At 31.8% G+C, this 12,731-nt stretch overlaps 1 protein-coding gene across 1 annotated transcript; it reads left to right on the plus strand.

Annotated features, from left to right (window-relative positions):
* Positions 1–2,264: 2,264 nt before the first annotated feature.
* Positions 2,265–3,983, plus strand: LOC110799066 (pentatricopeptide repeat-containing protein At4g02750). Its single transcript, XM_022004270.2, has one exon. The coding sequence runs from the start codon at positions 2,265–2,267 to the stop codon at positions 3,981–3,983; it is 1,719 nt and encodes a 572-aa protein (XP_021859962.2).
* Positions 3,984–12,731: the final 8,748 nt, after the last annotated feature.

Below are 12,731 nucleotides of genomic sequence, written 5' to 3' on the forward strand. Positions count from 1 at the left end.
ATCTATATAATATGTTTGTAAAAATTTAGTAGTAAAGTGTGTAGAAAAATCTAGCTAAAATAATGTCTAGAACATACTTAAGAAATATCTAGTTAAGAAAAGTCTAGATAAATGACAAGTGTAGAAAAATCTAGAAACTAGGATACAACCACTATAAACATGTTGTATGTGCATGAGTTGAGAGGTGGGCCAATCAAGAGAGCTCCCACAAAAAATATGAGTGAGGGGTAGAAACAAGAGTTCTACCAAAGATATAAGTGAGAGACATGGGCTCTCGCAAATATTGTTGCACAATTCTTATTAATGTAATTAATGATAAACATGCAATTTTGTTATATAATCGTGGCCCATCAAAACTTCCGCGTGCGTCCTCAAATTTCTATCAACCCTATAGCATATTTTTAGATTAAACTTTTATAAAATTAACATGAATTCTCATTAAAGTATAAGGGGAAAAAAATTTAATGTATCATCTTGTCAAATTCATTTAAATATGTGTTTTTAGTATATCAATTTTTTCATAATTTTTCAGAGATAAGTAGGTTTTAAGTCGTGTTTCAGATACCATAAAAAGTTAAATTTGACAACTTTTAAAGGTACGTAGGAGGAAGTAATACTTCTTTTGTTTTTTAAAGACAAATTGTTTCTTATCACCTAAAATTTTTTGTTTTTTACCACCTAAAAAAATTTAAACTTTTTTTTACTACCTGAAAGCGAAAAAGTAGATGAAACACTCATGTATGGCTATATAATTCAATTTCCCTCCAATTTTTTACACTCCCTGTGTGATTTCTTTCACCCTCTATCTTTACTTCCATTAAATTTTGTCAATTTATTAATTAATGGTGGTGAAAAATTATGTAAATTAAATTTTGTCAATTTATTAATTAATGGTGGTGAAAAATTATGTAAATTAAATTTTGTCAATTTATTAATTAATGGTGGTGAAAAATTATGTAAATTCATGGAACATAAGAAAGTTGGGGAAGAGACAAGAGTTAAAGACATGAAATTGTGGAAGAATAGAACATATAAGAAACATTACCGTTATTATAGCCCCTTACATACCATATTCATATATTTTTCTAATTTTCAGATGGTAAAAGACAAGTTTTAATTTTTTTTAGATGGTAGAATACAAATTTTAGTTTTTTAACGTGATAAAAAACAAACTTTTTATTTTTTTAGGGTGGTAAAACCAATTTATCCTTTTTAAAATAGGGTAAGAAAAATTACGTAGAAGACCCTCTTCACGAGGTAAACACCCAAGTAATCATTGTTTATAATCTAAATTAATTACGAGCTATTACAAGAATCAATATACATGCTACTACTACCTAAATGATCAACTTTTGCATTTTAATTTGCTGCCAGATTAGCTTCTCAGTATATAAGATTGATATCCCAGAAATCAAAGGGTCATAGAAGAGCTTTAGAGCTGCTCACAAAAAAAAAAAAAAACATGTGAGCAGGTAGCCCACTATTGATACAACAATGACATAAGCAACTGTTAAAACCTTGTAGCTATTTTGGGCTACGTAGCTCAAAAAAATATAGCTCAAACAAATATATTATTAAAATTAAATACTGTAGGGAGCTATGAAGTATTGTAGGCCACCAATATGATAATTTATCGTTTTAATTAATTGTAGTTAGAAATTTGATGTGGCAAACTTAGGCACAACATCTTGTAGCTAACCATTGGAGTTCCTATATTACTAATGCTTTGAAGTAAGACTTTTTTTTTTTTGGTTCTACTACGAGGAGTTCCCACCGCCTTCGGCGAGGTAATCTCCCGTGGGAGTTTGCATGGGTACCTCGATGGGCAGCATCCCTCCCAGTTGAGATTTTTTCCATTCCCAAGGCTCGAACCCGAGACCTTGGTTAAGGAGCAAGAGGCCCTTAACCACTCATGCCAACCTCAATTGGTTTGAAGTAAGACTTGATAGGGTTGAATCCTTTGCTTTAGCTCAAATATTTGTGCGCAACCAAAAGAGTGATTATACTTCAATATTTTTATGAAGTATTAACGTATGGTCATATGGAAATTACAGAATTACTACTCATCTCTTTTGAAACACATATCAATGTTTTCAAATTTTCGGCACTGCGTAATATTTGCAAGAAGAAACGGTTTCTTTCGCAGATTGTGGAATAGTTCCCCTGTGTCATCAAGAAACCATGATACATTTTCATGGAACACGAAGATTACCTCCTGCTTTAAAAGTGGCGACATTGACTATGCACGCAAACTGTTCGACGAAATGCCGCAGAGAAATGTGGTGACTTATAACTGTATGATTTCTGGGTTTGGTAGGAATCACATGATTCATGAAGCTCGCTACATTTTTGATGTTATGCCTTTCAAGAATTTTGTTTCATGGACTGCAATGTTAAGTGGGTATATTGGTTGTGATAAGTTGGAGGAAGCAAGGAATTTGTTTGATCAAATACCGGATAGAACCAAAACCCATGTTTGTTGGGACATAATGTTAAACGGGCACATAAAAACTGGAAGAATTGATGAAGCTAGAGAATTTTTTGATCAATGTCGTAATCGTAATGTAGGTCTTTATAATAGAATGTTGAGTGGTTATGTTCAAATGGGATGTGTTAAAGAAGCATATGAGTTATTCTTAAGCATGCCTGACCGCGATCTGGCTTCATGGACTAATATGCTAACTTGTTATGCAAAAGCCGGGTTGATGAATGAGGCGAAGGCAATGTTTGATGAAATTCCTTTCCAAAAGGATGCACAAGCTTGGACTGTTATGATCCAAGGTTATATGCAAAACGGCATGGTAAATGAGGGTTTGAAGTTATTCAATGCCATGCCAAATCCTGACATTGTTACATGGAACTGTATGATTGGAGGATTTGTTGAGAATGGTAGATTAAAAGAAGCTCTAGATTTGTATGGAAGGATGCCAAAGAAGAATATCATTTCATCAAATTCAATACTTCACGGGTTTGTCCTAGAAGGAGACATGATAAATGCTCAAAAGTTCTTCCAAAACACAATGACTCGTAAAGATACAGTTTCCTGGAATACATTGATATCTGGGTTTCAAACAGAGGAAGCTTTGTTTATGTTTTCAGAGATGAAAAGACATGAATTCAGACCTGATCAAACAACTTACGTAACAATTTTATCTATTTGTGGTTCACTTGCTCTACATGGTTGGGGTAAAGCACTCCATTTACAAACAATCAAGACAAGTTATGTGCAAAATGTATTGGTTTCAAGTTCGGTTTTATCAATGTATTCAAAATGTGGGTTGATAGATGATGCTGCTACCTTGTTCGGAACCATGGAATACCGAGATACAGTGACTTGGAACACCATGATAGTGGCACAAGCATACCATGGAATTCCAGGTAAGGCACTTGAGCTTCACTCTTGTATGATTCAATCAGGATGTAAACCTAACCATGTTACATTTTTAGCTCTATTAACTGCTTGTGCTCATTGGGGTCTAGCTAAAGAGGGTCAAAAGTATTTCAAGTCTATGAAAAACGAGTGGAATATTACTCCACATCCCGAACATTATGCTTGTATGGTTGATCTGTTTGGAAGATCTGGTATGTTATATGAAGCTTATGAGTTGGTTAAACAACTGCCATTAAACGATACATCATATGCCTGGGAAACGCTATTGAACTACTGTAAATTACATGGAGATTTTGTACTAGGAGAGATAGTTTCACAGAGGATTTTTAGAAGTAACCCTTCAAATGGAGAGATGAACGTGCTGTTATCGAATATTTATGCTGCAAAGGGTCTGTGGGGTGAATCAGAAAACGTTCGTACAACGATGAAACAACGGGATGTGAAGAAAGAAGTGGGGTGTAGTTGGGTAGAACTAAGGGGATTAGTCTGTAAATTTGTGTATAATGACAGGTCTCATCCACAAACAGAGGAAATTTACAGGGAGGTTGAAAATCTTTCTGTCATTATCAAAAGGATTAGCACTATGATATAATTCATTAAACTGTTGTATTATTCTTTCTTCTATGACTTGATAACTAATCATAAGATGTGGTTAGCTATGACTATATGAGCTGGTATTGTTTTAAATGATTGTGCTAAAGATCTGAGATACTGTATATATCTATACGGCTATACCTAATGGCCTCTTAGCTTCTTCATGAACCTTCCCAATTATGCGCGTGATTTTGTCATAAATTCTTAAATTATAATCTCGTATTGATTACATGTAACTACAACTCTATAGCAATATCGCCAATATGATATACTCCTCAATTCAAAGGTTCTCGTGATCTCTGTCACAATATGGCAGAGGGTTCGATTTTCTTGTACGGAGTACTAAAATCAATTCATTAATTAAATTCATATCACATTTATCAAAGAAATTAGAATCTAACAATTAAAAATCGAAAACAAATCGAATCAAATAAGAAGTTCATTCATCAAAACTACGATCGTTAAGTAAATCACTGGTTCATAATTGATAGCTTTAGTGATTCCGAAAACTCCCTTTGTCTCTTTTTTATAGCAATCCGATAACGACCATCACTCCATTTCATGATAAATAATAAGTGCATGTACCTAATTACCTATAGACCAAATAATAGTACTTCAGTAGTAAAACTTTGACTTAGCCGAATATTAGACATTACACAAACAAAAGTCTAAAATAATTGCTTGGAAAATGCAAATAATTGTAGTTTGATCATTTGATTAGTTAGCTTTAAATACATATTGTACGTGGATCGTTCTCATTCCACTAATTACACATAATTTCCAAAAATAATTCCGTACATTTTTAATTTCTTAATAATATAATTGCTGATTTCACGTTTGACAAGAAATAGCTTCATGCCGACGATTTTGTCGGCTATAAAAAGAAAGTGATAAAAAGGAAAGCTGCATATATAATCGGCACCATAAGCAGTGAAGTAGGACTTATATATGTTGATTATTAGGAAACGAATAAATGTGGTGTTTTGCCACTAAAAAGCATACTAAAAACTTCCAGAAGATATGATAGGCTTTTTAGAATCATATAAATTTAATAATGTTATATTATTTTTATTATACATAAAGACAAATGTTAAATTTGATGTGGGCAAAGTTTTAGGCTTTTTTGGGTCTATTGCATATTTGCATGAGACAGAATCAAGTGATTATTGGCTTATTGCACCATCTTCTTTGGTTAATTAATTAAACGGTTTTTTCATGATATGCCCATGAGGTTTCACGAAATTCACCAAATACCCCTACGTGTTTCAAAATACATAATATACCCCTATTTAAACTTATTTTGCACCAAATACCCTTGAACTTAACGACCGTTAATGTTCCGTTAGTGTTATTTTACCTTTATACCCTTACTCATCCAATATTCTACAATTCACTTAAAAATAAAAATAAAAAAAAAAAACACTTCTTCTCTTCTCTCCTCTCCTGTTCCTAGACCCATTCATCTTCATCCCAGATTCCCAATTTCCTATTTCATCATCTTCTTCACTCCATTTTCTCACTCCTGCCATTTTTGCTCTGTTAAAAAACAATAATATGTCTAGCCCATTGATTAGCACTAACCCCAACACGAATCCGTACCCGCCTCCTGATTCGAATCCAACCTTAAACCCATATCCTCCTCCGAGTCCTGGGTCTAATCTGGTAATGTTGCCGCCACCGCCATCTCCATTGATTTCGCCACCGCCATTGTCAGCTACAGTTTCTAGGGTTTCGATTCATAATGTTCAGAACCATATTTGGGAGGCGGCTACATCGTATATTTGCTCGGGTTGATTGTTGGAGGAGAGAGTTTGTTGATTTGTTGTTATTTTGGGGATGGCTTTGAATTTTTTGCATCGGATCTTTCCGGTCCATCTTCCTAAAGAGAATATGGTTCATGGTGGTTCAGAGGATAGGGACATTCGTGAATTGTTGCCTGCTGATCCTTTTGGGATGGATATTAGCTCCACATTAACCGCCATTACGGGGTGGCTTGAAGATCTAGGAGCTGATTATGGTGCTTATTGTAAAGGGGATTACCCTCTTTTCGCTGGATGGAATTTCTGGTGGAATAACACGCCTATGGAATTCCAGAAGTTCCCAAAAAAAAATAAGTGTGATGATAGGATACTAAAAGATGCCTGGGATAATAGTTATTTCCCTGCAGAGGAATTTTGGCGTCCTACCATTGGTTCTGCAGATAATGATAGCATTTACAAGATTGATTGTCATTGTAAGATTACTAAAGATGATGGGTACCTTCAAGAGGTAGAATTTGGACATATGGTGAATGATGGAGGTGTCTGTTTCAATTGTCCCTTGGATGGTGTTGAGTTTGGTACTGGTAATGACAGCTTCAACAGGGAAGATGATATTTGCGGGATGAGTATCGATATGGCTGTTGTTACTGAAGATATATCGGAGCCTCCTCACCCAGCCTTAACCTATGCTCTTCACTATTTGGGTATTTGGTGCAAACAAATTTACAAATAGGTGTATATTGTGCAAAAAGTTTATAAATATGTGCAATTGGTGAATTATAAACATGACTTAACGGAGGACTAACGGAAAGTCAAAATAAGGGTATTTGGTGAACAGTATGAAAAAAATAGGGGTATATTATGTATTTTGAAACACGCAGGGGTATTTGGTGAATTTCGTGAAACCTCAGGGGCATTTCATGAAAAAACCGTTAATTTAAATAAAGTACTAGGAGTACTATATTACCTAATTTATGTTAAACTTTGTAGAAATAAAAGGTAGACACTAACATTTCTGTTGTGTAACTCGTGTTTAAGCTTACATATAAAATTAGAAATACTTTTTTGGGTAAATATCAAAGTTTTACGGAGTATAATTTTAGCTAATACAGAGTACTTAATTTAAAATATTAATGGTTAGAGTAGTACATTGGAGACTATATATTTATAGAAAAGTGAACACAAATTATGGAACATATATACTCCGTAGTAAGTATAATATAACTCTCGAGGAGTTTGATGTTCACCTAAATTGCATAAAGTGCCCTTATTTTTACGTACTTTTTAGGATCTTTTACCAAACTAGCTACTTTTACAATTTTATTTACCAAAATGGCTACTTTTAAAATCTATTTACCAAATTAGCTACTACGTATAATTTATTTACCAAAATGACTATTTTCATTTTGTGGCAAAAACAATTAAACTGGTTTTGTTTGATGCATTTTTTTAGTATAGTTAACCGGCTTTTGGGGGGTTTAGTTATCTTTTATTTTTGTTTACTTTATAATCCCAATTAATTTTTCTTTTGAATTTGCCCATAAATAATATAAAATGTTGCTCTTGATGGTTTAATTTTGATACATACACGATACAGCATAGTAATACTTTAAGTTCATTTTTTTTACCCATTTTAATATTTTAATTATGTTTACTTTTTGACAATATAAACTCCAATGGTCGGAATTTTTTTATTATGCATGCTTGTTATGACGCATTATCTTCTCAAGTTACACACTTGCTACATATTTCTTGCTCCAATGATAAGTTAATTATTAATTAATTATTTTAATTAATTTTTATTCAATTCATAGTTTCAACTTAATAATGAGAAATTACAGTAATTTAAAAAATAAAAAATTACAATTGAGTATAGTAAGATAGTGGTCCGACTTGTAGGGATAATAGACGCAAAAATTTGCATTGTTAGACGCATTTATTGCACGCGTTACTTTTCTCCTTCATGTCACTTTCACGCACACGGTTTTAGAGTATGTTAAATTCTTGGTTGATCGAGTTTGCCAAGCAAATTCGTTTAACACAACGAATTCGCGTAGCTAAGAGATCGGATTAACAATATCTGCAACAAGGTTCAACTAATTTCTTTATATTTGTAATATTTGCGAGCAAGTCTTTTAAAAACTTTGAAGTTGCTAAGAGGCTAAAAATATAAGTAAATTTTCAATCGGTTCATTAATAAAAAAATTCATATCGGTTCACTGTGTAAAAAAATTAAACCGGTTAATTGGTTTTAAAAAAACTCAAACCGGTTTATTGGTTTTTAATTGAAAGTAAAAAATTAGCTACTTTTTTTTTGAAACTAATTAAAGAATAGCTACTTTGGAAAATACAATTTAAAACTAGCCGTTTTGGTAAATAAAATTTTAAAAGTAGCTAGTTTGGTAAAAGATCCTACTTTTTAAGCCTAGTTATTGTATAAACTATGGGGTACATATTTTTGAAAAGGTAAAATTGTAATACCTAGGTTTTTAGTGACTTTGCGAATACCTACCTTGTTAAAAGTTGTTAATTACTACTCATAGTAATTAGGTGAACATATTAATTAGATAGGTACCTTGCTAGGTGTTAGTTATTGTTGTCAATTGCTACCGTAGTCCATATTCCAACTAGGGTGGACACGAGCCGAACCGAACCAAACTCTAATAGGCTTGGCTTAGTTAAGTTATTAAATTTCCCGAGTTCGAACTCGAGCTCGAACTTACCTCAAGCTTTAAAATCTTTATCGAGCCAGGCTTGATAAGAATTATTTGAGTTCGAGCCGAGTTTCGAGCTTGTTCGAGCCTTGATTCGATAAACTATAAACCATATTCTACCAACAGGTACTATAATATTACTAATAATTTTCTTAATCTAACATTATATTAGTATTTTACTTGGACAAGTTATGTAAAATATTATCCCTTATTTTTATTTGAATTGATAGCTTGGGTAATGGTATTAAGCGATATATAAAAATCTTAAATTATTAAGCATTATTATTCTTAAATTAACGAGCTTGCGAGCTTTCAAGCTGAACACCATTGAGTTTGAGTTTGGTTCGTTTATTTATCGAACCATAAATATAAGCTCAAGCTTGGTTCATTTACAAACGAATCGAGCTCGAGCCGAACTCTTATCGAACCGATTTTGAATGTTCATGTCCACCCCTAATTCCAACCAAGTAGTCACTAATTATAGCATAATCAACCGTTAATCATACTTTAATTATTTTAATTAATTAATAAAAAAAATTAATATTAAAAAAAATCAGAAATAATTGAATCCGAAAATACCCAATAAGATCAATGAAAAAATAAAAAGTAAAAATTACCCCAAAACCTAAAAAAGATTAAAATAATATTTTTTTGACATTTTTTCGGATTTTCTAAGTTTAATTATTTTGGGATTTTTTTAATTTTAATTTTATTAATTAATTAAAATAATTAAAGTATGATTAAAAGTTGATTATGATATAATTAGTGATTAATTGGTCGGAATATGGGTTAAGGTAGCAATTGACAGTAATAAATAAACACATAGGTAGTAATTGAAAACTTTTACTCCGTAACAAGTTATGTAGTAATTTGCAAAGTCACTAAATAACTAGGTGGTATTTGAGAAATTTTTCTTTTGAAAATTAGACCACGCATCCCATGCATTTTGATCTAGTTTATTATTACGGAAAGACGATTGATTTAGAAATGTTGAGCAATGTGGATGTCAATTACTCCGTAGCAGCTTCCAAGCGATCAATACCTAGTATTTAAAAAGCATAACCATCACCATTTCAATGACACATAAGTAATATTATTTTGATGATACGTGTCTCAATCTTATTAATCTTTTTATTTACTTTTTTTATAAAAAAATAATGATCATCCATTATTCTACTTTATTGTCATTAGTTATTACGTAGTATACTACTAATCTCAGTCTCTTTAATTTACTAGAATTGTACTGCATCCATCCCATATTTATAGTATTGTTTGACTAAAAACACGGGTTTTAAGAAAAGTGTAATATAATACACGGAAATTTAGAATATATATAGTATATTGATAATTGATTTGTATGAGAAAGTGAAATAATAATACATGGAAAAAGGAATATAGTACATGGAGAAGTTGTGCTGGATTTTCAGTGCATTTTTAATTAATATAGTACATGGGAAAGTGGAAAACTTAATGGCCAGAAATAGAAACATGATTATAATTTTGGGACGCTTAAAATAGAATCAGGGCTACAAAAACAGGACGAAGAGAGTACCCAAAATTAGGATCGATACGAGAGTGATGGATAGCTCAGTTGGTTAGAGCTTCCATCCCGGTTCCAGGTGATCCTGGGATCGATTCTCATCCCCGCCCTTTGTGGCTCATTCGCACCAAAAAAAAAAAATAGGATCGATACTCAACTTGATTATGCCTAAACTACCTTCCCCTACTTCATCTTCCCCATTCTTCACCTTCCCATTAACTCTCCAAGCTTAATTATTTTCAATGTCAATTTAATTCAATCCCCAAATCTTCTCCCCTTCTCCTGCAACATTAATTCAAAATTTAACCTCACTAATAGACTTTTTGACTGACCCGTTTTGTAACGGTGGGAGATTATAGGGTGCTTTAATTCAACATTTTTATTGTTTATTTTCATGCATGCAATTCAAGCTGTAATACCACCACCCCCACCCTCTCTATCTCTCCCTAAGCACGTTGTTCTTGATTTTTCTTAAGCATATTGGAAGTATGTTGTTTATCTTTCTTGCTTAATTAGTTGCAATTCATTTTACAGAGAAGGATAATCTTATAATGTATGGTTTCCATGCAAATGATAAAAGGTGGGTAAATCGTCATCGACATTTTGAGACTTTTAAGTGGGTTTAATTTGTATATTTTTGTTGTTAGGGGAACTTACAATTAGTTTTAGTTCTCCTATAAGAAAAGTTTTATCATTATAGTTCAATAGTTAGACTTTGTTAAGTCTTTCCCTTAATTGGATAACATGAGTATAATCGTAAACTGTAACTGTTGCAAATTTGTTTGGTCTTTGTACAAATGATATGCTATTGGTGGTAATAAGTGATTTAAAGTGGATCTATTTTTTCAAGGAATATGAACATGAGCAGAAAAATGTTAAATTTTTAATTAGTCATTTGGTTTAAACACCTTCTAACACCTACTTAAGAAAAACATAATTTCTAAATTTCATTACACGACCAACATATAACCAGCCCGTTCATCGAACGGGCCAAAAACTAGTTATTAATTAATACTAACTCAAGCATAAAAAAACAAAAAACGAAAAAACAAAACGAGAAACCATTTTCACAATTGGTTTTCCACAACTATATGAAACATGTTTTGAAAATTGAGACACCTAAATTGAAAAGATTTTCATTTAAAATGATGTGCTTTTAAAAAGGAGTTTCGAATAAACCGTCTCTTAATTATATAGTAGCATTAGTTAATTCCAAATTCTTATATGAGACTGTCCTCACCATCAACTGATGGTGAGACCAGTTTCCACTTACGAATTTAGGTATGTTACTTCTATAGTTTAGACATGTTTTTTTTTTTTTTTTTATAATTTTAGAGGAGGTATTTTTTTAGTTTTTATAGATGTTACTTTTTTTATACGGAGTAGTTTTAGGGGAGGTACTTTTTTAGTTTAGGTATGTTATTTCTATAGTTTAGAAGTGTTACTTTTTTTTATAATTTTAGAGGAAACACTTTTTTTAGTTTAGGTATGTTACTTCTATAGTTTATAGAATGTTACTCTTTTTATACGGAGTAGTTTTAAGGGAGATACCTTCTTAGTTTAGGTATGTTACTTCTATAGTTTAAAGGTGTTGCTTTTTTTAAAATAATTTTAGAGGAGGTATTTTTTTTTTAGTTTAGGTATGTTACTTCTATAGTTTAACTATGTTACTTTTTTTTTATAATTTTAGATGAGATACTTTTTTAGTTTAGGTATGTTACTTCTATAGTTTAACTATGTTACTTTTTTTTTTATAATTTTAGATGAGATACTTTTTTAGTTTAGGTATGTTACTTCTATAGTTTAGACATGTTACTTTTTTTTTTATACGGAATAGTTTTAGGGGAGGTACATTTTTAGTTTAGGTATGCTACCTCTATAGTTTAGACATGTTACTTTTTTTTATATATAATTTTAGAGGAGGTACTTTTTTAGTTTAGGTATGTTACTTCTATAGTTTAGACATGTTACTTTTTTTATATATATAATTTTAGAAGAGGTACTTTTTTAGTTTAGGTATGTTACTTCTATAGGTTAGATCTGTTACTTTTTTTTTATATAATTTTAGGAAAGGTACGCTATTGATTTCGCGCTCGTCACACCATCAAGTTGATGGTGTGACTGATCTCACAGGAGACACGCTGTTAGTTAATTTAGTAACAATGAGGGTAATTGGGTATAGGATCCCAAGCAATTTCGAATCCCGTGGACCATGGTTTACCCTTTTACTAGAGGAGGAATAAGAATACTCCCTCCGTTTCAAAATGTTTGTTACGTATTCCTTTAATAGTGTTTCAAAATGTTTGTTACATGAAGAATCTTTCTATTTATAAACTTGTTATTATTATTATTTTTTGAGCCAACTTTTATTTCTAATTGGTCCAACTTTTCAACTCAATAAATTTCATTCACAATTTCCGAGTAAAACAACACTATATTCCAAGAGAGTAATAAATGTTAGAATTTGGAAAGATGAAATCAGATTTATGATGGAATCTAGAACATTTAAAATTTTAAAAAAAAGAATTTTAAATATACGTTAATAAACGTGCCAAAATCCAAACGTAACAAACATTTTGAAACGGAGGGAGTACATCAGAAGAAAACTTGTGCTTGAATGTTGCCGACTAAATATATATTGTACTTCCTCCGTCCTTTTTTACTTGCCGTATAGCCATTTGTGCAAGAATTTAGGAGAACAAAAATGTAAAGTGAAGAAAACGGATAGACGA

The sequence above is a fragment of the Spinacia oleracea genome, chromosome 5, assembly GCF_020520425.1.
Source record: "Spinacia oleracea cultivar Varoflay chromosome 5, BTI_SOV_V1, whole genome shotgun sequence".
Classification (NCBI taxonomy): Eukaryota; Viridiplantae; Streptophyta; class Magnoliopsida; order Caryophyllales; family Amaranthaceae; genus Spinacia; species Spinacia oleracea.

What these genes read in the sequence shown, in the direction of transcription:
- LOC110799066 (XM_022004270.2), top strand. Translation starts at nt 2,265, where the DNA reads ATGCCGCAGAGAAATGTGGTGACTTATAACTGTATGATTTCTGGGTTT.